The following is a 25978-nucleotide window of genomic DNA, read 5'->3' on the forward strand; positions in this document are numbered from 1 at the left end:
ATCTAATATTTTAAGCATATTAAAATAATTTGAAGGATGGAGAGAGAGTCACAGTGTCAAATCTGTGAGAAAAATCTATGTGTTTTACATTAAAGGTTTCCTGATGACGCTTGGGGAGTTTCCCAGCGATCTGGAGGGCGACTCTGTTGAGCGCTTTATTGACCTCTGGAATACGGTGGCGGCCAGGGCACTCCTCGGCAGCATTTACCCCTGAGCAGCCTCTTCCCCCCCCTTTTCCCCCCTCCTCCCCCAAATCAACCCTTCACAGCTCCTTGATTCATTGAGGAGCTCCAGGAAATGAAGGAAGTGAAGAACCGTCTAGAATGATGCTGGTGAAAAACAAGAAGCGAATGTGACCGGACACGAGTAGGAGCCCAGATTCGAGCCTACTCTGTGGCGATAAGGGCAGTGAAGCATAATTACTTTCCCTCCCTTATTGCGTCTGCGGAATGTTGGCCAACTACACTGTTCAGAGTGTCCTGGACCCCTTGGGAAAGAATGGAAAGGAAGATCCAGTTTATGTAAGTTGTGATCATCTGGCCAAGCATTTCGTGGATAAAATCTCTCACATTCACTCTGAATCACAAATTGGATGGACAGAATCCACTGAGATGATAGAGGTGATGTCTTGTGCGGTACCTGGGAGATTGTGATTGTGAGGAAGTAAAGTCCTCTGCAGCCTGGAATTTGGATTCTGGCTGCAGACAGCAGTTTGTTAAGGGATGGGGAACTAACAAGACACACTGGTCTGTTCTCCAACGAAGAGGCCAGGCCTGGATCCAGCGAGATTGGACAACAACAGCCTTATCATTCATCTTGTTTTTTCTCAGGGATTAAAATGATGGGGTCATAGTTGCAGAGGACTCTGGAGAGTATGAATTATCTAGACCTCTGGCAGTCTAGATCTGGATGGAGAAAAACAGACTCAACCCAATCTAGGCATGTTTGAATAGACTTTTTTGGTTTTTGATGTGGTCCTGTTTCTCAGAAAAGAGCAGGGCCACAATCTGGGGCTCTTCCTGAACTCTTGTTACATGTTACACTTCAGCTGTGGGAGCTACATTGGTTACTACTAGGTTTCCGAGTTCAATTCAAGCTGCTTGTCACTGCATATAAAGTATTATATGGTGCAGGCCCTGGACGTCTTAGACACCAGGGTTCCCCAATAGTTTCTGCACATTCTGCATGGAAAGATACGAAGCATCTGCTAAGGATCCTTAGCTACTAAAGAGGTATGGCAGGAGGGGAGGGTGTTCTCTGTAAGAGCTCCCCTTTAGTTTGCCCCTACCCTCATGGCCTTCCAAGAAGCAGATGAAAAATTGGCTCTTCCCAAAGGCCTTTGAGAGAATTAATTATAACTATTGGCACCATACCAAACAAATATTAGCTCATTAATTTTAAGTTGTGGAAATAGATTTTGGATTTTGTAAGTTTTGATTAATTATAATATTGATTAACCAACTAGAATCTGTTAGGTTTCAGGTGCTGATAAATCTCATTAACAAATTAATTAACCTGGGATGAACTAGTTCATAGAAATTGGTATGCTTTATGTATATTACAAACCACAACCTCTTCGCCCGCTGCAAAAATTGTCTTCCTTTCAATGGTAATTGCTCAATCATACATCTACTCAGGGACAATTTCAAGAGAGAAAACTGGAGCAATATGGATCTTTTTCTGATGATTTGAGTTCTTTGCGCAATATATAGGCAACCAGACCAAAACTATATAGCTCTGAACTTTATTTTGGCATTTGTTTTAAACAATTAAAATAGTTTTCAGTGAAACCTACTTGCTACTGCTGGTGGACATAGTGGTCAATTTCACTTAACTTATTTAATACTTGAAGATGAAACAATCATCCTTTAGTGTTGCAGACTAGCAATGCAAATGTAGGTTCAGAAACAATGGGAAACGGGACTGCTCTATTGGCTGTAGTGAGGAACAAGCTTCTTTTGGCTACTTTTGCCCAAACTAGTCCCTAATTCAGCTGCCAGTTAAATAAATGACTTTGTAATATGAATAAATGACATTTGAGATTGCTTTTGTGTTTCTGTATCAGGTTGCAGATAAACAAATTTTTTTCTTTCTTTTCAACACTCAGGTACTTCACTGTACAGGTCATATCCGCGTTTATGAGAATTGCAACAATCAGACGGTGTGCGGTTATAAAAAACCTCCCATGACGTGTTTGGTATTAATTTGTGAGCCTATACCTCATCCATCAAATATTGAAGTCCCATTGGATAGTAAAACATTCCTCAGCCGCCATAGCCTTGACATGAAATTTTCCTATTGTGATGAAAGGTAAAGCCTATGGACAACAATGCCAATGCATACCTCACTCTCCTCCACTTCCAAAATGGATTCCCTTTGAATGATCATACTCACCTGTTTGCCGATGGCATACTGTGCCATTTTACTGCATTTGTTAAAAGTTAAGGGAGAGAATTAGTTAAATGATGGTGTAAATTCATGTGCATCCTTCTGTTTTATAACTTCAGTTTCATAATTTTCAATTCTGAACAATGAGGATGCAAAATGATTTCAGTTCTGCTTTCCATTTTCCAAAATGTTTTTAAATGATAAAAAAAATTAAAGATCATGTGCTAGAGCAACAGTTACCATTACAGTAATAGATTTTTTTTTTCATTTTAGAAAAAACTACTTCTGCTTTCTCTGAGTTCTGTGGTGTTTCATTTCCTTGCTCTGTGTAACACTGCCATCAAGTGGCTGAAATAATTTTAAATTTGGCATTCCCTAGTCTGGTGTTCTTCAGATGTGTTGGACCATTTCTCCAACCTCAAGCAACAGTATTAGGCATGCTAGCTTGGAACAATAGGATTTACAGTTCAGCACATCTGGAGGCCCCAGATTGGGGAATGAAACTAATAAAGACAAAGATGGCATTCTTATATAGGAAAAGTATAATGTATAATTGGTGTAATGCTGAAATATTTTTTGTTTTTGTGCTTACGTTTTTTTCTTTGAGATAAGCAACAATCCTCAAACTTTTATTTTATCTAATTCATTTTGTCTCTGAGCACAGATCATATCGTATTGTAAACCTTGCATTGTGATCTGTGTTTGTCTAATTAATGCAATGTTTACTTCCATTTCATTCTGTGTAATTTCCATTGGAATTTTATTTATAACATCTCTTCATGCATTTGGGAAGAAGCATATTTAAAAACATTAAATGGCATGATTCTATTGATCCCCAAAATGCAAAATAAAACCAGTATGTAAATATTTTTTAATTTTGATTTTTTTTCTAAATTGCTTTGAATCAAGCAAAATCCCTAAACTTGAATCATTCTAGCTCATTTTGGCTCCAAGCCAAGATGATGTTATAGTTACTAGTGAAGCTTATATTATGCTTTTTGTTTTAGTTGAAACAGATAATAAATTGCGATAATTTTTTTTCAATAAACTTTCAATACTTTTCAAATAAACTGTACCTGTAATCTTTAGAGATATCATGAATTTACTTTTTCTTTCCTTTTGCATAAAGGATTACAGAACTAATAGGGTATGATCCTGAAGAACTCCTGGGGCATTCTATATATGAATATTATCATGCACTGGATTCTGATCATCTGACCAAAACACATCATGACAGTAAGTTGATGAAGGCAGGACAGTTGCATGCTATTCAGGTTTCATTAACATATTCTGTGCTATTTATCATAAATCTTGTACACATTATGCCAGCATTTTGTCAGATACTGTGTATGCTATTGTGCAATTCTAAGCAATTCAAAAGTTCTGGATGAGTATATTTCGAATGTTGGAAAGCTAATCTTGGGCACAGATTTGCTGCCATAAAGAAATGGCAAATTTACAAGTGACTAATTGTAAAACAGCAATGCAGTAAAAGTCATTGTTGCTAGATGGATGTAATTTGTCCAGTAACTGAAGAGGTAGAGGAAATGTCTGAGTCACAAAAATAAATTACCTATTTGTGCCCGTGGATATCCACTTCATTAAACGCAAACTGGTAATGCTCACAGAAATGGTCCCTCAGCATATTACTCTGATTCATAAATACCCATACCTAGGAAAAGACCACACTAGATACAAGCATGTAATTATTCTCAAAAATAGTGAAGAACAAAGCATATATGCACATGGTGAATCAAAACACTCCTTTATTCTTTGCCATCTCCTTTAGCTTACTCAGAAGCCCTACACTGACCCTAGCTCCCATCACCATTTAATTTTTTTTTAAAGAACTATTATTTATTTAGAAAATATTGCAAATATTAATGTTAAAAGCATTCTTGGGAATCAAGATGTTTTAAGAGGCCAGAACTTTATTTTGCAGTATTCTGGCCACCCATTATTTTAATTGAAAATAATTGCTTTAAAAAATGGCAAGGCCAATTAGAATTGAGTGAGTGTCTGGCAACCTACTGGGCAACCCAGTCTTCAGTATATAAATAATTTGGGTCTCTTGCTTCTTCCAGTGTTTGCCAAAGGGCAAGTCACCACCGGACAGTATCGAATGCTTGCCAGGCAAGGGGGCTATGTCTGGGTAGAGACTCAAGCAACTGTTATATACAATACTAAGAATTCTCAACCACAATGTATAGTGTGTGTGAACTATGTCTTGAGGTAAGTTTTGTCTGTAAATGCTATTGGGGGTAGTGCAAATAATCAGCCAGATATTAAGCCAGCTTTTTGAAGAGAAATTATGAGTATTTGTCTGCTTGATGTAATGCTAATGTCCTTGGTAACAAAATTTACTTCTTCAGTATGTATTTCTTTGTAAGCATATTTGTTCATTTCTTTGTTATGTTGAGGTGATTTCTGTATGAAATCTTTAGTTTGTCTTCCTACTGATTGCCCATAAGCTTTCATATCTGTTTGTGACAGTGCTATTTATACTTTGAGAACCTGCATCAGGGTTTGTAATAGATGTAGTTATTGCAATAAATAAGAGGCTGCATGTGTGCCACTCATAGGTTTTCTTTCTCCAGTCCATGTATAGAATTCTGTTGGAATATTCTACCTTCAGATAGAAATACATACTATATATAACATATTAATCTTCAATGCAAATATTATTGATTGATTACGTGCCATCAAATTAGTGTCAACTCTTAGTGACCATGATTATATAGTTATTCTCCAGGATGATCTTTCCCAACCTGGCCTATCATTTTTTCCAATGATGCACCCTCACCATTGTAATTGAGTCCAACTATCTTGCTGCTAGTTGACCTCTTCTTTTTCTTTCTACCTTTCCCACTATTGGGGACATACATTGTAAATAAATGTGCATCATGCAGCTCTCAATATCTCTTTTATCATTTCTGTCTTTATTCTTTTTGCAGTGGAATTGTTCAGGGGGACTTGGTTTTTTCACTTCAGCAAACAGAGCGTATGTTGAAACCAGTGGATTCTCCTGAGATGGGAACGATGAAAGTACTCAACAAGAGTGATCTGGAAGATAGCAGCAGCCTCTTTGAGAAACTTAAGAAGGAACCTGATGCATTAGCCTATCTTGCTCCTGCTGCTGGAGATACCATAATTGCATTAGATTTTGACAACGATGGTGTGTGTATATTTAATCAAATACTTAAAAAGAAAAAGGCTAATTATCGATAAATGCTGATCATTAGAATTTCTTAAAAAGAGATGTTTTTGGCTCTTAATTGGTGACTCAATATTTCTTTGTTTGATGATGTCTTTTTAAAAAAAATTTATAGAGCCAGATGAACAACAACCGTCTGATGACGTTCCTTTGTATAATGACGTAATGCTCCCCTCATCCAGTGAGAAACTGCAGAATATAAATTTGGCAATGTCCCCACTATCTGCTTCTGAAACAACAAAACCTCTCTGTAGCAGTGCTGATCCAGCACTCAATAGAGAGGCGGTGGCCAAACTGGAGCCCAGCACGGAGCCCTTAGATCTTACTTTCTCCAGCCGAAGGACCCAAGATCAACCAGCTACTCCTTCTGATGGAAGCACTAGCCAAAACTCACCTGAGGTTTGTCATTTAATAATCTTTTGCAGCTTTCCATTGTTTCTGTATTAAATTTTATGCATTATTGACCTTGGTCATTTTCCTAGGAAACATCAGAAGAGGATAGTAGGGAGAAAATAAAGACTGATTGAATCTTTGCTAGTGAACTCTGTGCTGAGGATTCCGATTAGAAACATTTTATTAGAAATAATAAAACTATTATTTCACACTTTTCTTTTCCAAACAGTGTAGTAAGTTTTTAATTGTTTTGCTCAGCTAAAGGTTAAAACAATTCACTTCCCTCCTTCATTTGATTTGTTTCTGTTGACAGTTAAGAATTATTCTTAATTGTATCTCAATTATTCTGAGATACAGAATTTGCATTTGACAATTTGCTTTTATTAGTATAGCCTTGTTTCCTAAGCCTTAGGAATGTTTTTAAATACAATTTTAAAATGTGAGGAGCTATGTGTCAAAATCAGGGGTGAAATTCATCCGGTTCTATCTGGCTCGGGCGAACCGGTAGCAGCGGCTGCGGGAGGCTCCGCCCACCCACATGGACGTCATAATGTTGCATTTTTGTGACATTTGAAGCCTGTGCGCATGTGCAGAAGGCTTTGTGCATGCGCAGACAATGGCACACACAAAGCGAGCACGCACATACATTTGTGAACCGGTAGGGAAGGTAAGTGAATTTCACCCCTGGTCAAAATGATTGTGTGAGCTTTATTATTCCAATCTATATATCTATTGTGCCTCATCCTAATTATAGGAGCTTAGTGATTTAAAATTTCAATAAATAGACCTTTTTTCCATGACATCGGATTCATTATGATAGTGCACTTGAAATTTGGTCTTGTTTTACTGAATAAAGTTGCTGATTATTTTTACAGCCTAATAGTCCTCCTAATGATTATTGCTTCAGTGTGGATAATGAGATATCAAGTGAGTTCAAGCTGGAATTGGTGGAAAAGCTCTTTGCAATAGACCCAGAATCGAAAAATCCATTTTCAATGCAGGTGAGCACATTAAAACTTTTTGTTCATTCTATTTTAATATGTACACATTCATGATGTGTTACTTACAGTGCTTGGTGTAATTTTTCAAATACTGAGGTAGAATACTAAGTTCATTACTATCTGACTAGATATAGGTGAGCGGGTAAGGGAATTGGCACGATGGATGGATGGATGGATGTAAGTAATTTAGCCCTGCTGTAACTTCAAGTGGTTGCTGAATTGTCATAAGTCAAAAACCACCTAAAATATCCATTTCTGAGGAATCAAAATACTTTGACTAAAGTGATTGTAGTCAGAAAACCTCAAATGGTTTGTGTAGCATTTCAGATTTATTCTCTAAAAAGATGCTTCTGAGTGCATGGCAGTGTCACCATGTACTTCTTATTTCCAGAATTTTCTGGCAATTCAGGAAAGGGTATCGCTACATGGCTGCTATAAACTATTATAGACAGGTGGTATATTTGTGCAACTGTGGGTTCCTGGAACACCTGCTGGGGAAAGAATTTGAAATGCTGCAGAATCCTAGTTGTCTGGATGATGCTTATAAAGGTTTATTTCTGGAACCCTCACATAGGTAGTATCTATATAAAGTAAGGAGAAGGCCATTTTATCAATCTAATGTGGCTGAACCCCCAAAGCCCCCTAAAACTATGTTGCTCACCATCTACATTTCAGTAGTCCTCCCAGCTAAGCCTTTTGGAAACAGGAGGAAAAGCAAGGTTGATAGATTCTTGGAAGTTGACAGGCCTGGTAGCAGTTTTATTACAATCCTGTGTTAGTTTATGCAATTATGTCATCGTCGTCTTCTTTCAGGAAACAGATTTAGATTTGGAAATGTTGGCACCTTATATTCCCATGGACGATGATTTCCAGTTGCGCACTTTCGACCAGCTTTCACCACTGGAGGGCACTACTGCAAATTCTTCTTCTGATGCGACTCCTGTGACAGTGTTTCAGCAAACTCCGGTGCAGTCATCTGCCACTGACACGATAAAATCCACGACAATCAAACATGAAACTGCTCCGAAGATGCTTGTAACGCCTGCCCCTATTAACCCAAAAGTACTCACAGATCCTGCTCCCATAATCAGTGCCCCAGCATCACCTTATGCTAAAACCCAAAGTCGGACTTCGTCTCCAGTCAGAACAGGAAAAGGCACAATAGACCAGACAGACCAAATGAGTCCAGGAGCACCCGACTTGTTGACGGTCACTTTTGGTAACAGGTAAATGGAGTTATCTGTTCAAATCTTAAAACCAGCCATGTGATCTATACCCTTAAACACGGAAAAGTGGATGAACCTGTGGATAGTAATGTTTTCAAGCACTAGTAAGTCCCCTGATCCTACTTGTCTTTCTTTTAGAATTTGTCTAAAAAATAAGGGCAAAATGCTATCATTTAGGCTGGAATCTATTTTTCTACCGGTAGTGAGGATCAAAGATCACTGGGGAAGAGATTATTTTTGTTAAAAAGGTATTTTGCTATTGGCTATGACAACTAATTTGTAAACAGGGAAATCTCCTCTGATACAGGTAGTCCTCGGTTAAGGATCCTTATTGGGACAGGTGTTTCCATTGCTAAGTGATGTTGAGACTCTAGAAAGAGTGCAGAGAAGAGCAACAAAGATCATTAGGGGACCGGAGGCTAAAACATATGAGGAACGATTGCAGGAATTGGGTATGTCTAGTTTAATGAAAAGAAGGACTAGGGATGACATGATAGCAGTGTTCCAATATCTAAGGGGCTGCCACAAAAAAGAAAGGGTCAACCTATTCTCCATAGACCTGAAGGCAGGCCATGAAGCAATAGATGGAAACTAATCAAGGAGAGAAGCAACTTAGAACTAAGGAGAAATTTCCTGACAGAACAATTAATCAGAGCCTTGATGGTACAGTGGTCTAAGCACCCTGTTATTAACACAGCTGCCTGCAATTTACTGCTGGTTCGAATGTCTCCAAGGCTCAAGGTTGACTCAGCCTTCCATCCTTTCTAAGGTAGGTGAAATGAGGACCCAGTTTGTGGGGGCAATAAGCTGACTTTGTATAAATATACAAAAGTATGAAGGCTATTGCTTAACGCATTGTAAGCCGCCCTGAGTCTCCGGAGAAGGGCGGCATATAAATCAAATTAAAAAAAAAAAAATCAATAGGACCACTTGCCTCCAGAAGGAAGTTGTGGATGCTCCAACATCGCAGGTTTTTAAGAAGAGATTGGACCACCATATTTCTGACATGATACAGGGTTTCCTGCTTGAGCATGGAGTTGGACTAGAAGACCTCCAAACTCCCAACTCTGTTATTTTGTTATTCAATCATTAGGCAAAACATTACATGACCATACCACTTAGTAACAGCACTTCCAGTAGTCCTGGTTGTGGTCATTAACCAAGGATCTCACATTTCTTCTATCTGTTACACTAGGCTATGCTTCAGTGTCCGTCATTCCCCCCCCCCCCCCCCCCGTCCCGCTGCCATACACTTATACCCTTTTGGCTGTCTTGAACTCCATCTTATACTCCTTCTCTGCTGCCTTCACTGTCTTCTTCCTTCCACTTCTGACAAAGTTGCACTTGGCCTGGCCCTTCATGAGCAGCTGCTGGCTGCAAGTACCTTGTCAACAGTGGGAAGAAGATGGCAAATGGTAGCAAGGGGGAAAAGGTGGCAGATTGCACAACAACATGAGCGGCAGAGGGCAGGGTGGCAGGGGCAGTGAATGGATGGTGGCCAAAAGGAAAATAGGTATGTAGGGGGGAGATGGAAGTGCATGCTGAAGTTATAAATACAGTTGGGCTGAATTTTGATTACATGAATATGGAGTGCTGTAGCAGCCATCACTTTGAGATACATACATTTGTTCAGCACCATTGTAATTCCAAATTCATGTTGAATAAATGTTTATTAAGTGAGGACCACCTGTAGTCATTTGATGGATATGCCTACGGCTGCTTTTAAATAATCCAAAGTGCCATGGGTCACAAAAGTCAGCTATCCTGATATTTATTCTCAGTATGCCAGTGTTGCCTTATAGTAATATTTTTCCTATTCACAGATAAGGAAGCACCTTAACCAAGTTATCTATTAAGTCGAAGTGCAGCTGAGTTTTGCGACCTAATACTTTAGCCCCAATCTGCTAGATGAAGGTGCTTAATCTATTCTTGATGAACGTATCTTTTCTTTTATGTACACTGAGAGCATATGCACCAAGACAAATTCCTTGTGTGTCCAATCACACTTGGTCAATAAAAAATTCTATTCTATTCTAGTCTAGTCTAGTCTAGTCTAGTCTTTTCCTGTGAAGCTAAATGGTCTAAAAACAACCTACTTCCATATTGAACTAAACATGAACAAAATTGCACCTAGGCTAGTCTTGCTCTGTTTTAATTAATTAGCAATTAACATTGGTCTTCTGATGTAGTTAAGCCAAATTTGATACTGAAAGTACATTTAGTATTTTTAAAATATTGCGGATTGGTTGTCTGTGGAGATTCTCAGTCATCCAGGTCATTGTTGTCCCAATGATGCTTTTTCAAGAGGCAGCTGGACTTTCTGGCTTTTCTTTGAAGACATTTCACTTCTCATCCAAGAAGCTTCTTCAGCTCTGACTGGATGCTGGGGAATGGAAGGATTTATATTCCTTGCAGACAGTTAATTTGCATTCTTTTAGCAAGTCGTTAAGGTCACCTGGAGGTTTATCTGTGTCAGGGTCACCTGAGTGGTGCAAATGGGTATGGAGCCTTCTAGGAACTGTTGAAAGGACTATGTTGTAGACTGGAGATAGATGATGACGTATGCCAGATGATGTCGTTTCCCTCCCCTTCTGTTGAGGGGGTGGTGGTTCAATTTTGACATAGATGGCCTCTTTGAATTTGAAAGTCCTAAGTCCACCCCAACTAGCCCATGTAAAATGCACATACATACACCTTGAGCTGAAAATTTCAGTTCTTTTCATTTAAAGATGTCATCAGCAGTGTGTTCCAGGCACTATTATAACATTATTCTAACATAAACATTATTATAAAAGAAAACAGTCTAGATTTTATTCTATTGAATTATTCATAAATTTTAGTTTTAATTGATCTGGAACAGTTGTTAACCCTCTGGCTTTATATTCCACACTAGATCAACTGAAGTGAATGAAGACATCAGTCCAAGGATAATAGCTCTCCATAATATTCAGAGGAAACGAAAAATGGAGCAGGACGGCTTGCTTTTCCAGGCAGTAGGAATTGTACGTTTTTTTAAAAGATTCTCCCCTCCTTTCTTTTAATGTTGGGTATTGCATCTTTAAAAATGTATTTTTCTTGAGTCATCAGGTTGTTATTTCACAAGAACATTGCAATTTTTATCCCAGAGTTGTCAGCTAAACTAAAGATCTGCTTAGCTCTAGTCTTCTACTTCTGTCCTTTAACAATATCTTTCATTACTCATGGCCTCGCAGAGTCATAGACTACAACTATGGCCTTGATGCTTCAGCTAAACAGAGTGAGTCTTGTTCAGTGGTGGGATAGGAGACTTCTAAGATAGGAGAACTTTTAAGGGTGTCGAAGTGGAAGAAGGCAGGGTGTCTTGTTTTTTATGTTACATCTCACTTGTCACTGATCACAATAAGTTATACATAGACACAAATACACACTTAGTAGCTTAGTACACTATGATATTATTTTATTCATAATGTAGTTTTATAATTTAGTTAACTGGCTTTATCCATGTAGATTTTAAGTATTCTATTCTTTATATTTAGTAATCTGCTATTTTATTTACTTCTACTGATCTTTTAGAAAATATTTATGTATTTTAATTTGCACTCTGCAACTTCCAACAACAATTGTATACAATTGTGATTGGTGACCCTACTACCAATTGCTCTAGGTCACAAGAGTAGATTTGCTTTGCAAAGAGGGTATTGTTATACCCTCCCTTCAAAGGACAAATGGTAGTTTATCAGAATCATCCCCGTCCTAATACAGAACAAAACTGGTTAACTTCCAAGCATGCACAATCTGAAACACATGGTTCTGGATCAGGTAACTTTTGATAAGTAATATCTTTAATAGATTGTTGGAATACTGAAGATATACAGGTAGTCCTCGACTTAGAATAGATCACTTAGTGCCTGACATTACAACAGCACTGAAAAAAGTGACTTATGACCATTTTTCACATTTATGATCGTTGCAGCATCCCCATGGTTAAGTGATGTACATTTGGATAGCAATAGCACTTAGACTTATATGTTTGTTTGTTATGTTATGTTTATCCTGAAGGACTCGGGGCAGTGAACAGCCAGCAGATAAAATACAGAAAATACAAAATTTAAAACAATATTAAAATCCAATTAAATTAATTTGGCCCACAGTTAAAACACCCCTATATTAAAACCCATAATTTAACAATTTAAAATTAAAACAATTTAAAAAGTTAGGTCAGGTCAGCCCGGCTTGATGAAACAGAAACGTCTTTAAGGCATGGCAGAAAGTGCGCAGATCCGGGATCCGCCGTATCTCCGGGGGCAGTTCGTTCCAGAGGGTAGGCGCCCCCACAGAGAAGGCTCTCCCCCTGGGGGCCGCCAGCCGACATTGTTTGGCCGACGGCACCCTGAGGAGCCCCTCTCTGTGGGAGCGTACTGGTCAGTGGGAGGCTACTGGTGGCAGAAGGTGGTCTTGTAAATACCAGGGTCCTAAGCCATGGAGCGCTCTAAAGGTGGTAATCAATACCTTGAAATGCACCCGGAAGACCACTGGGAGGCAGTGCAGCTCGCGCAGGAGAGGTGTTACATGGGAGCGCCGAGTCGCCCCCGTCACCATTATATACTGCTTCACAGTGCTTTACAGTCCTCTCTAAGCGGTTTACAGAGTCAGCCTATTGCCCCCAACAATCTAAGTCCTCATTTTACCAACCTCAGAAGGATGGAAGGCTGAGTCAGCCTTTAGCCTGGTGAGATTTGAACTGCCAAATTGCAGGCAGCTGGCAGTCAGCCTGCAGTACTGCATTCTAACCAGTGCGCCACCGCAACTCATCCCCTCGTATGTGGATGCTTGACATCCACACATGTGGATCCATTCATATGTGGATGCTTGACAACTGACTCATATTTATGTCCTAGGGCAGTGATGGCTAACCTTTTTGCCATTGCGTGCCGGGAGGGGGAGATTTGTTCGCGCACATGCCCACACCAATAATTCTATGTGCCCTGTGCATGCGCACGCAACCCTTCCCCCTCCTGGTACGCAATGGCCCGGTAGGCCCAATTTTCTTTCTTACCTGGTTTCAGATCCTCTCTATTTATCTGGGAAGGGTGAAAACAGCCTTTCTCACTCCCTCGGAGGCCCTCCGGAGGCCTGAAACAGTCCATTTCCCAACTCCCGGTGGGACAGGAAGTTATGTTTTTTGCTGTCCCCAGCCTCCAGAGCCTCTCTAGGAGTCTCTGGAGGCTGACAGCAAAAAAGTCACTTCCTGTCCCACCGGGAGTTGGGAAATGGACTGTTTCAGGCCTTTGGAGGGCCTCCGAGGGAGTGAGAAAGGCTGTTTTCACCCTCAGCAGATGCATAGAGGATCTGGAGCCAGATAAGAAAGAAAAATGGGCCTTCCCCACGCCCACTCCCCCAGGCCCTCCAGAGGCAGGAAACAGCCTGTTTCCCTACTTCTGGTGGGCCCAGAAGGCCAGAAAATGAGGTGGCCAGCGCGTGCATGCATGCCAGAGCTGAGCTGGCATGCCCACTGATATGGCTACGTGTGCCATCTGTGGCACGTGTGCCATAGGTTCACCATCATGGTCCTAGGGTCATGTGAACATCTTTTGCAACCTTCTGACAAGCCAAGTCAATGGAGAAACCAGATTTACTTAACAATCATGTTATTAATTTAACAACTGTTGTGATGTAGTTAGCAAATTTGGCAAGAAAAGTTGTAAAATGAGGCATAACTCACTTAACAAATTTCTCACTTAGCAACATAAATTTTGAGCTCAAGTGTGGTCTTAAATTGAGGATTACCTGTACTAACATCAGCAAAGCATTTCACCCATTGCATGCTGACTATAGCTAATTAAGTGTGGACTATACAAAAATTAAGATAATGAGGCAGCAGGGTGACATGGCTGCAAAGAAAACAAGTATTGGAGTCTCTTGTATAGAAATCTTACAAATCATAATCAGCAACAATAGTACAATTTCAACTCATGAAAGAAATTGTTCTACTCTATTGTTTTGTCAGAACTCACCTTGAATACTATGTCCATTTCTGAGCAAAATAGTTTTAAAAATAATTCAGTGAAAGTGAACCAGATTTGAAAACGTGAACAAACTTGAACAAGCAACTAGAAACAGCCCAGGGAAAAGAAAAAGAAGAAGCTGGATTTGATTAGCTTTATGGACGAATGGTTTGAATCTACTAGAAAACAGATTCGGATTGAATGTTTTAAAAAAAAGGCCAAGAGCAATTCAGTAATGCAATTAATTGCCCAGAAAAGTAGTAGCCTTCCTTGCAGATGCATTCTAGATACATCTAGATAATATCTAGAGATAGGTAGTCCTCGACTTATGACTTCCAACATGCCCATTCATATTGGAAGTCAAGGACTATGTCAAATGAAGTGAATAATAACCTCCCTGTCCCTGCTTTCCTCAGTGCGTTTGTTAAACGAATGCGTGGGTCATTAGGTAGAGCATGGAGTGACTCAGGTGGGGAAAAACATGGGAGGCCTAGTGCAGGCCTAGTCATACCGAGGATTCTCCCCTGCTATCAGAGATCACTTTCTCTTCAGAACATCTTTTAAATGAGTACATTTTTTTTTTCATTTCTGTAATATTTTTGAGTAGAAGCTCTGTGGTTACATTTTAAAAAGTGTGTATATATTTTTAAGGGCACACTATTGGCACAATCGGGGCCTCCTGGAACAAATGTATCACTGGCTTGGAAACGTGTAAAAGGATGCAGATCAAACGGACAGAATGAGGTGGCGGAGAAGACTGTAATTTTATTACCATCAGGTTAGTGTCTGTGTAATGCTAACATAGTCAAATCTGTCAATCCCTTCTCCTTTTCTCATGTAAACACCTGTATAATTATAAAATATTTAATTAATATTAATACAAATTGGGAATGGTATGAAGGCCCAAGCTATTGATATTGGGCTGTCTATTAGAGGAATTCTATTTTAATATGTATATTGTGGAAAGGAATGAAATGGATTGGATCATAGGATAAGGGGAACTTTGATAATGTGAAATAACACTAAGTGATATCATTCCATAGGATTTGAGAACACAGCAACCTTGCTTCTTAAAAAGTAATTGGGGACACCCTCCTCCCATGCTGTATATTAGTGATGGCTAACCTTTTTCTCTTCATGTGCCGGCACCCATAATGCAATGCGCCCCCCCACTCATGTACACGATTCCCATGCTCCCCCCGCGCATGAGCATGTGACCCCCCGCCCCATTTTGGGCCTAGTAGGCCTCCCTGCAGCCTCCTGGGCCCAAAAATGGGCCGTGGGGGGGGCGCCACCCCCCCAAGCTCCCTCCTGCCCCTGCACATGTGTGCATGACCCCGCGCCCCCCCGCATGCATCCCAAAAATCAGCTGGGTGGCGACTCGCGTGCCAGCAGAGAGGGCTCTGCATGCCACCTGTGGCATGCGTGCTATAGGTTCGCCATCACGGCTGTATAGCATATCCTTGTGCATTGTTACTTATTTCCAGTAATGTCTCTGAACCCATAGAGATGTCAGAGGCATTCTTAGATAATAAAAATGATAGATAGGACTCTCCCATTATTTAGTTGGGAAGAATGTCTAATTGTCCGGGGGGGGGGGGGAATAAAAAAATGTACAGATGTGTAGTTGCATAACTTAATATTTCCTTTCACCGTTTCTCTTCTGAGCAAGAGTACATCTTAATGGTCTTCCGGGTGCGCTTCAAGGTGTTGGTGACCACCTTTAAAGCGCTCCATGGCTTAGGGCCGGGGTATTTACGAGACCGCCTTCTGCTACCAATAGCCTCCCACCGGCCAGTACGCTCGCACAGAGTGGGCCTCCTCAGGGTGCCGTCTGCCAGACAATGTCGGCTGGCGACCCCCAGGGGGAGAGCCTTCTCTGTGTCGGCGCCCACCCTCTGGAACAACCTCCCCCCAGAGTTACGTACAATAACAGACCTCCGGATTTTTTGTCGGGCCCTGAAAACCTATTTATTTCAACTAGCTAGGCTGGCTTGAGTTTAATATTAAATTGATTTTAAATTGGGTTGTTTTAATTTACGGCCAAAATATTTAATTATTTTAAACTGTTTTTTAAATTTTGTATGTTCTGTTTTTTACTTTGGCTGTTCACCGCCCTGAGTCCTATTTGGAGAAGGGCGGTATAGAAATGGAAACAAACAAATAAAATAATTCAGTTACTCCTTTTATTTAATATTGTGTTAAATATTATTTTTTTAAAGGATATATTTCCATAGGCCCAATAATTCTGTTTTATTTTTTAAGGATACGTCACCTTAATGTATTCAATATATATAGCCTCCCATTGCACTTTTGCATGACTATAGGCAACTTACAATAAAATAAATAGAATAGATAAAATAAAAAATAAAATGCATTATCAGCTGGGCATTATCTAACCGATCATTCACACAGTCAGGAGAAAGGCTTTGTCCCACACCGAGGACCCTGGGTTTTACCTGTTCTCTGCTGCCCTGTAAAATTGAAACATTACATTTAGCCTTGTTATCAGATACTCATAGCTAAATTCTCTTAACAGATGACAGGTGACTTGTCTATTTATTTGTTCAGTTAGTTGCTCCAGAATGCTGTACAAGTAACATTCATTTTCTTTTTCCTTGTAGATATAGCAAGTAAACTTCTAGGGCAGTCAATGGATGAGAAGGGACTTCCACAGCTTACCAGCTATGATTGTGAAGTCAATGCTCCTATACAAGGCAACCGAAACTTGTTACAAGGTGAAGAGTTGTTCAGAGCCCTGGATCAGATCAACTGAGCTTCTCTTCCTGTACCTCCCTCTTCATAATTGTTCTGTTTTCTTGGACATTGGTGATTTACCACCTAAAAGCAGTGTATTTATATTTTCTATATCTGATTTTAGAAGCCTGGCTAGAAATACTGCACTAATTCAGTTAGTTTGTATCTGATCCTCTTTCTATTTTGGACAATTTCTTACATAATGAGTTCTTTCCTTCTTTCTTTCTTTCTTTCTTTCTTTCTTTCTTTCTTTCTTTCTTTCTTTCTCTCTCTCTCTCTCTCTCTCTCTCTCTCTCTCTCTCTCTCTCTCTCTCTCTCTCTCTCTTTCTCACTAACTCGGCTAATGAATGCATTTTTGGTACATAAACAGTTCAAGTCAGTTAAATTTAGAACATAACTCATAATGACAGCTTTGAAGTAGGCACCTTTTCAAAAACTATTTATTTTTTATTTTGGCTAGGAGTTTTGTCACTGAAGAATTTTTATCTGATGATACATTGCCACAATAAATTCGTCTAAGCTTTCTATCATGTGGTTGTAGGCATACTTGAAGACACCTTGTGCTGTTATCTCTAATGTTTGAATAAATTTTTACTTTACCTTTTTTTAAAAAAAAGAAATATTGCTTTGCAGCAGTGCATTTGTAGCCAGTCGCACAATCTATTTTCTTATGAAAATAAACAAAATACCAGCAGTTCCTCATGCAATATTGTGCGTTTATAAAACTAGTTTTTAATATGAACATTTTTTTTTCTTTTTTGTTTCTCTTTTATGTTAATTACACGTGAAATTATGTAGAAATTTTGGAGTAGTGCTATATTTTTGTTATGTTGTATTTCAAGATGCTCCTAAATAACTGTGTTTTAATATTAAAGTAGGATTAGGGGGAAACAAGTTGCGCATGTGAGGCTAGCAACATCTGGAGACTTTCAGGTTAGGAAAAAAGATTATTGGAGTAGATAATGGAATCTCATGCAAATATTTGTAGAACAGATGGATAGAAGGGGTTTTTTCCCCCTTCCTTTTGGAGTTTTTGAAATTGGCCCACTAAATAAGTTTGATCTTCAGACCAGTTGAAAATCATTTGTTTTTCTTTTTTAAATTCTTATTTTTCTGCAAATAAACGAATTCACTGCCACAACATGGCCATTTTAGAAATGGTTTTCCAAAAGATGTCTTTTTCTTAAAAAAAAATAGACATGGTCTTAGGGTCATCTGTGTTTGAAGATAAGGTGTCTCCTAACAGTTTGCTGGGAGAGGGTTTTGTTTTCATGCTTTGTTTATGAACTTTCTAGAAGCATCTGATTGGGTTGGATGGACTTTTGGTCTGATCCAGCAGGGCAGCTTGTTGTTATTTATATTAAGAAATTTTATTTCATTTGAAAAACAATCCATTTTCGATGTTAAAGTTTTTGACCAACTCAAAATTCTCCCTAGCTCATAGCTGTGACAGTACATGCTAATACTAATATACCAACAACAGCTTAAATGTTCCCATTACTTTGTTTGGTAGAGGTGGTATTTCAGACAAAATCATAAACCATGTTGCTTTTTTAGTAAAGTTATCTTGTTTCATCATTGTTGCTTGCTAATAATTCAGTGCTTTGGATTTTAAGTACCTTGTTGCTATTAACATCAGACCCGCCCCCACCCCATTAAACATAGCTTTCAGTAATGCTGAATATACTTGGGATTTTTTTTTTTATTTAGGAAATAAGTCACAAAACATCTTTCTTTCTACATGCTGTACAATAAATTCTACCTACTCATTTTTTTTTCTTTTTGTGGTTGGATATGACACTAACTGTATTGTTTTATTACATCAATAAACTATGTGGACCAGGCCTGTAACGAAGGATTGTATCCGCAGATGATAGTGAATTTCCAGTGTGTGCTGTAATTTTTTTGCTCAGAAATCAAAGTAATCTTGCCATGAAATTTTTGATAGTATGTTGAGCAGTATTGTAAGAATGGGTGTTACAGCTCTGATAAGCACATGTTCATCCCAGAATGTTAGAAAAATTCTCAAGGCATGCATGATTCTTATAGTGCAATTCTGAATATGTCTCCTTCAACAGATCCAGTTTGACACCCGTGCCATAATCTCTTACAGTATTGTTATAAAGTTCTATTTTTGGATATAATCTCCCCTTGTAGAGGGAAACAGGTTTTTTCCTCAGGTACAGCATATCTTGACCTCAACAAAGTCTCCTTACATCCTTATTAATAAAATGGTAGAATATTGGTCATATGAGATTGATAGATGGATTCATAATTGGTTGAATGACTGCCCCTAAACAATACTCATAAATTGTATCACTTTGAAGATAGTATTGAGTAGCGTGTCAGAAGGCTCTTCCTCAGGCACTATGCTGATCAACATTTTTATTAAGGATCTTAAGGGGCTGGGGGAGATTATTGTAAAATGTTCAGGTGGTACAGAACTAGAAGGAATGTTTAATACAGATAGACCTTGACTTACAACAGTTCATTTAGTGACCATATAAAGTTACAACGGCACTGGAAAAAGTGACATGATTTTTCACAGTTAAAACTTTTGCAGCATTCCCATATCATGTGGTCAAAATTCAGATGCTTGGCAACTGGTTCATAATTATGACCGTTTTAACATCCTGGGATGATGTGATCGCCTTTTGCCACCTTCTGACAAGCAAGTCAATGGGGAAGCCAGATTCACTTAACAACCAGGTTACTAACTTATCAACTGTAGTGATTCACTTAACAACTGTGGTAAGAAAGGTCATAAAATGTGGCAAAACTCAACAGAAATAGGCTCAATTGTTATCATAAGTTCAGAACTACCTATACTTTAGAAGAGAGAGAAAAAAATACAAACGGTAAACCAATAGGAACAGTATGAAATTTAGCAGGGAAAACTGAAAATTCTTTCTCTGCAGAAAAAAGAAAAGCACATTTTGGGATGGGGAAGTTTTGGCTTGAAGTAGTATAAAAAAAATAATAACTGGATGCTCTAGTGTATCACAAGCTGAACATCAGCTACCATATTTTTTGGACTATAAGACGCCCCAGACTATAAGACACAAATTAGCTTTAGAGGAGGAAAACAAGAAAAAAAGAATCTGCCTCTGCCTCCGTGGCCCGTTTGCCACTGATAGCCACGAACGGGTGGCGGCAGCGGCAATATGCAGCAGCAGTGATCCACACCACCTAGAACAGCTGATCAGTGCCACACCAACCCCTCTCCCCCCGGCTGCAATATTCGCTCTAAAGCACACAGACATTTCTACCCACTTTTGGGGGTGGAAAAACTGCATCTTATAGTCCAAAAAAATACGGTAATAGGGTTAGGCAGCTGCCAAAGACCCCAAAACTCTTGAGGGTGTATTAACGGGGATTTATTATCCAGATTATGAGAAGTACTTATTCTATTCTACCTGGTCATTCATTTTAGTGTGCTATAGCGTGGACATCAATGTGATTATCAAGGTAGTGAGGAAGGTAGTAACCATGTTCTAATCTAGGAGGTACAGTTAAAGGAACTGGTTATGCTTCATTTGTGACTGTAAGGAGATATGATAGCCATCTAAAGGGCTGCCAAATAGAGAAGGAAGTGGACTTGTTTTGTCATCCTGGAGAGTAGAACCAGAATTGCTGTGTTGAAACTACAGGGAAATAGATTCAGGCTAAGTATTTAGAAGAATTTCCTGATGGTAAGAGCTATCAATCAGTATAGGTTGATATATGAAGTAGCATGGAGAACACTGGAGATCTTTAAACAGGTTGGATAGCCATTTATCTGAATTGTAGCATTTGAAGAAAGCATTGAAAATAATACAGCAGTTAAAAGACATGATGAAAACTCATTTCCAGTTTTAACTGGAAACTGACAAATTAAATCCAAAATGCTAGAGAATTCCTGGAAGCTTGGCATTCAGATCTATCAGTCATCAATAGACATATAGAAATAAACCATATTTACACACCATTCAAATGACAATAAAAAAACCTAGAAAGGAAACAGAACACATTCTCTTCAATAGCTTACACCCAGATAAGCAAACAAACAAAAAATAGTACTCTAATCAAGGGAACTATCAAGGAGAAAACCCACAGCATCAATCCCAGCCCCAACGTTGGCAGAGCAAGCTATTGTATTTAAATGGGGAGCAAACCCCACACTCATTAGCACTGATTACGTTACCTGGTTGGGTAATGAAATATCTGCAACAAACAACCAAGTTCAGAGAGCACCAAGGATTCTAACAGTTCAAACCCAAACTACATAAATTCTCTCCTATTGGAAACTGCATATATATTTGTGGCCAGAAAACATTGTTAAGTTTTGTTTTGTTTTTTAAGGAATAAACCTGGGGTTTGGGTGAAGCAAATTCCATATCCAAATTCTGGTTTTCATTTTGGATGTAAATATATACATGTTCACAACACAGTGACAGACAAGCAAATGTAAAAACCTTTGCTGTACCAATTGTGCTTGCTGCTGGACACTGGGGCCTTTGCTGTTAGAGCTGCTGGACATCTTCCTGTACCATCTGGTTGGTTGCTGGCTATTGTGGACTCCCCTTTTCTCACGGAGGCTACTTTAACTTTCCTGGATAACCCTGAGAATAAGGAAGAGGACATGATCCATCTGCTAGAGCTAGACCTACTATAGATTGAAGACTGATTCCTCCTGGGTGAGAACCAGAGAATAGGAATGTGTGCATGTGGATGGGAGCCCTCTACTGTGTTTCCCTGAAAATAAGACTCTGTCTTATATTTTTTTGAATCCTGAAATAGGGTTCAAAAGTGCTAGGCCTTATTGCCATGCGCTCCAAAGCCTGATTGGGCTTATTATCAGGGATGTCTTATTTTGAGGAAAACAGGGTATCAGGTGGTGGAAGCATTAGGGGAGGGTTCGTGTATTAGTGAGTATTAATATGTATATGTGTGTTGCAGTGTGTGTGTGTGTGTGTGTGTGTCTTGTGGCGGGGGTGGTGGTGGTGGTGGTGGCTAGGTATTCTGGTAATGTTAAGAGAGAGTGAAGCTAAGGTGCCTTGGATGCTTGGCTTCCCTGATCAAGGATGGCTGCAGAGGACAGTGGGAGATTCCTGATTTTGGGAATTGGGGGCCTGAATTTATGGCTAGGGCTGTCATTATGGGAGTGGAGGTGAGCCAGAATATTATGGTGGTGATGAGCAAGGGGAGTCTGGGAGCCTGCTATTCCTAGGAAATGCAGGACTGTTATCTTACGCTGGTTTTATGTTTCAGTTCTTTGGTTTGAGCCACAGACCTTCAGTGACCCTGACTTTTGGCTGTTGCTGCTGCTGCTGCTTTTAAATGTTAACATGTTTTAAATGTTTTTTTTACCTTCTGAAAAGAAGGTATATAGTTTGATATAGTAGGAATGTTTTACCCTGTATAATTTGTAAACAATATGGAGCATATTTCTTTTTGAAATGATTTTATGTAGAAATCCCATCTTTATTTTTTAGTGAACTCACAAACCACCAATTAACAGAAAACAGAAGTATTGGTAGCTGTTCAGCAAATTCTGCAGCTACTAATCCCTACAAATACCTGTTCCTCCATGTGTAGTGCTTCGTGGGGAGGGGGGCAATGTAACAGGATCCTTGTAGTATGTACAGAAGCTGAATTAGGATGGGGATGGAGGGCAGCCAAATTATAAGATATGCTTGATCAGACAGAAGGAAATTTAATCTAGCAATTCGATTCTATATCTTACCAATCAAACTTAGGAAAACAAGATGCAGGCATACTGGATATGTTTCCCATCTTGAGTTGAAAATAATAATACAAGATTAAGCTTAAGAACAAATCCATACAAAGCCAGAATTGAGAAGACAGCAACAGACAGCAAATACCACCTCTGGGAAGAAGCTGAAAAAACAGTGGATCTTCTAGTTAGCTGCTGCAAGATTGCACAGACTGAGTACAAACAACGGCATGACAAAGTAATAATAATAGTGCATTGGAATATCCGCAAAAAATACCATTTGCCCGCCGCAAGTGAGAATTGGTGAGATCACAAAATAGATGAGATAATGAAAAATGAAGAAGCTAAAGTGCTCTGGGACTTTATTATTCAAATAGACAACCACCTGCGTATAACATCCCAGAAATAACAATTGTTGATAAGAAAGACAAAGTCTGGATTGTGGATGTGGCAGTACCTGGAGCCAGCAAAATAGAAGAAAAAAGTAGAACGAGTGTGACAAAAGATAGCAAAGATAGTAATAGGTTCCTTGTGTGCATCCCAAAACAACTAGAGCACCACTTGAACACAATCTGCATTAAAAATCACTATCAATCAATTACAAAAGGTAGCTTTACTCAGAATAGTTTACATCTTGTGAGAATCTTTAACAACATCTGCCTATCTCAGGTTCTTGTTTTTTGTTTTGTTTTTGTTTTTATTGGATTTATATACCGCCCTACTCCCGAAGGACTCAGGGCGGTGAACAGCCACAGAATAAAACACATAAATACAGAAATTTAAAATAGAATAAAAATGAATTAAATAATTTGGCTGAGACAAATTTAATTTGTTTCTTGGGAAGGACTCAATAGAATGGAAGGATAAAGGGGGAAGAAGAGGAAAAGGAAGGAGGAGTAATGTTGGCCAACTGGACTTGTATTTCTTGAAGGTTTCCTTCAACTTTCAGAATTAATAACAATTAGTAGTTTTATGCCTTGTGCAGTTATCTCCCCCTTTTTATCAATTCTAGTCTTCCTAAAGTCACTTGTATGTGTTATTAAAAAAATACAAACCTTCCAATTTTTGGCACTTCATTATTATCAAAGCATTTCCAGTCCCCAAATCCATTATACTTACCCAGTTTGCCCCAATAGTTCTCTTAAATAATTCACCATCACAACATCTATTGGAATATGCTGTGCTGTGCTGTTCCAGTTTCAGCTGAGGATGCTTCTCTTGGATGCGGAAAGGAGATGCAAATGAGAGAATGTTCCGGATGCTCTGAGCCAATCCACTCAGTGGGGCCACGCCCACTGTACGTGCAGCTCAGCACTCTAGACAGAGCCAAGAGGTATTTCTCACCCTCCCCATCCTCCTTCTCTGTATCAGAAAAGATAGTTCTTGTTTTTTGGCAAGCTGCAATTGTACTGTATAGAATGAAATAGCAGGATAGAGTAAGAGATTCTCTTACTAAGTGTCTCTCTGGAGCTTGTTCAGGATTTATTGGTGTTGCAGACTGAACCCAGTCTAAAAATTTCCATTAGGCAAAATGTTTTACATTAATTTTTGAAGGACTGTCAAAGAAACAATATGTGATAAGAGGTAAGGTATGTATGGTTCATTTGTTACAAGAAAAGCTAATAACCTGAAGAGATGTAAGGAGAAGAGAGGAAAGAGAGAAAAGAGGGAAAGGAAAAGGATAATTGGGAATATATAAAGAAGTAAAAGATGAGCTTGTGAAAAGTAGTGTTGTTATATGACTTTTATGTAAGGTTACTGTTAAATCAATCTGTGATAGTTTGTAAATACTAGTCTTTTGAACAAATGAGAGCAAAATATAAATACTACTCATTCCATACATTCCATGCTGGTAAGGGAGCAGATAATTATCAATATATTTAATTAGTATATATTGGTTATAGCAAGTTATGTGAATGATATAATTGTGAAGATGCGGAATTTTTAGTACAGAAGCTTTTTTTAAGTAATAGGTGGTTGGACACTTAAGGAAATCATTAAGAGGTTGATTAAATAATATTTGAGGACTTCCAATGTTATTATTCAAACTACTTTGACAAATGTCTTTGTGGCGTACAATTAAAAAAAAACACCATAATGTTTCTTTTAATGACTCTAAATCCAATACAAATAGATTTCAAAAGAGAGAAGAGTGGAAAGAGAAATAATTATTCCTTTCGCGCTGAGACGTTTAAAAAAATCAGCATCGCTCTACCTAGGTTGCTTTTCCACCCCTTCAGAAAATGTTGACACTTACCGCCGCTTTTGTGTGCATGCACACTCGCAAACACAAATACACCCCCCCTCCGCTGATAGTTCAAATTTTAATTTGGCAAAACACAGACCAGTCACAGGGGGACTGGAAAATTAACACAAGTGATGTTAAGGTAGTGCTTCTCTGTTTCTCTTTTATTACTGAGGGAGGTGGGGTGGAATGTTATCATTAGACATTGACTGTTAAACTTTGTTACATTTACAGCTTGGATCAAACAAATAATTACCAATGCGCTAGAAACAGGAAGGAGACGCCGACGCTTTCACAAAATAGTAAAAGACCACCTTTACAGCAATACGAATAAATAAATAAATATATGATAGCTCCTTGGTGCTCTCTAGGCTTGGTTGTTGTCTTGCAGCCATTTCACTACCCAAACTAGGTGGGTAATGAAACATCTGCAAGAAGAGGACCAAGCTCAGAGAGCACCAAGGAGCCCTCATTTCAACCCTGAGCTATATCTATATCTATATCTCTATATCCATACACAGATATATCTATATCTATATCTCTATATCCATACACAGATATATCTATATCTACATATGTATATATGTATATATATATGTATGTGTGTGTGTATATATATATATATATATATATATATATATATATATATATGTATATATATATGTATGTGTGTATATATATATATATATACATATACATATACATATATATATATATATTTCTATCTATGTCTGTCTGTCTGTCTGTCTGTCTGCCTGCCTGCCTGCCTATTTATCTCTCTCTCTCTCTCTCTCTCTCCTCTTGTATCGATAATCTTAAATAAGTAAAATCGCAGCAAAAAACCCCAGTAATTGATATCTGCCCAGGATGCTTCATCCGTTCCGATTCCGACACAAAAAAATAAAAATAAAACGACGCCCACTCCGCCTCCCAGGATGGTGACGTCAGCCCCAAAAAAGCGATTTTGAAAGGGAAGAAAGACCTGTGGGCGGAGCGAAGAACACAAAGTTAACTCGGATTGGTCGGATTCTTTTCCTCCGCCCCCAGATTGGAT

At 38.9% G+C, this 25978-nt stretch overlaps 1 protein-coding gene across 1 annotated transcript in view; it reads left to right on the forward strand.

Annotated features, from left to right (window-relative positions):
* The window catches only part of HIF1A (hypoxia inducible factor 1 subunit alpha), a 39954-nt gene extending 21110 nt beyond the window's left edge, over nucleotides 1–18844 (forward strand). The window contains exons 6-15 of the mRNA XM_034433545.3: nucleotides 2108–2310; nucleotides 3518–3624; nucleotides 4473–4620; nucleotides 5343–5563; nucleotides 5718–6001; nucleotides 6871–6996; nucleotides 7810–8222; nucleotides 11116–11224; nucleotides 14858–14984; nucleotides 16831–18844. Coding sequence (XP_034289436.2) covers nucleotides 2108–2310; nucleotides 3518–3624; nucleotides 4473–4620; nucleotides 5343–5563; nucleotides 5718–6001; nucleotides 6871–6996; nucleotides 7810–8222; nucleotides 11116–11224; nucleotides 14858–14984; nucleotides 16831–16982 — 1890 coding nt within the window. The 3' untranslated portion in view covers nucleotides 16983–18844. The remainder of the gene's footprint in view (nucleotides 1–2107; nucleotides 2311–3517; nucleotides 3625–4472; nucleotides 4621–5342; nucleotides 5564–5717; nucleotides 6002–6870; nucleotides 6997–7809; nucleotides 8223–11115; nucleotides 11225–14857; nucleotides 14985–16830) is intronic.
* Nucleotides 18845–25978: the final 7134 nt, after the last annotated feature.

The sequence above is a fragment of the Pantherophis guttatus genome, chromosome 1 (assembly GCF_059756535.1).
Source record: "Pantherophis guttatus breed Tessera chromosome 1, ASM5975653v1, whole genome shotgun sequence".
NCBI lineage: Eukaryota > Metazoa > Chordata > Lepidosauria > Squamata > Colubridae > Pantherophis > Pantherophis guttatus.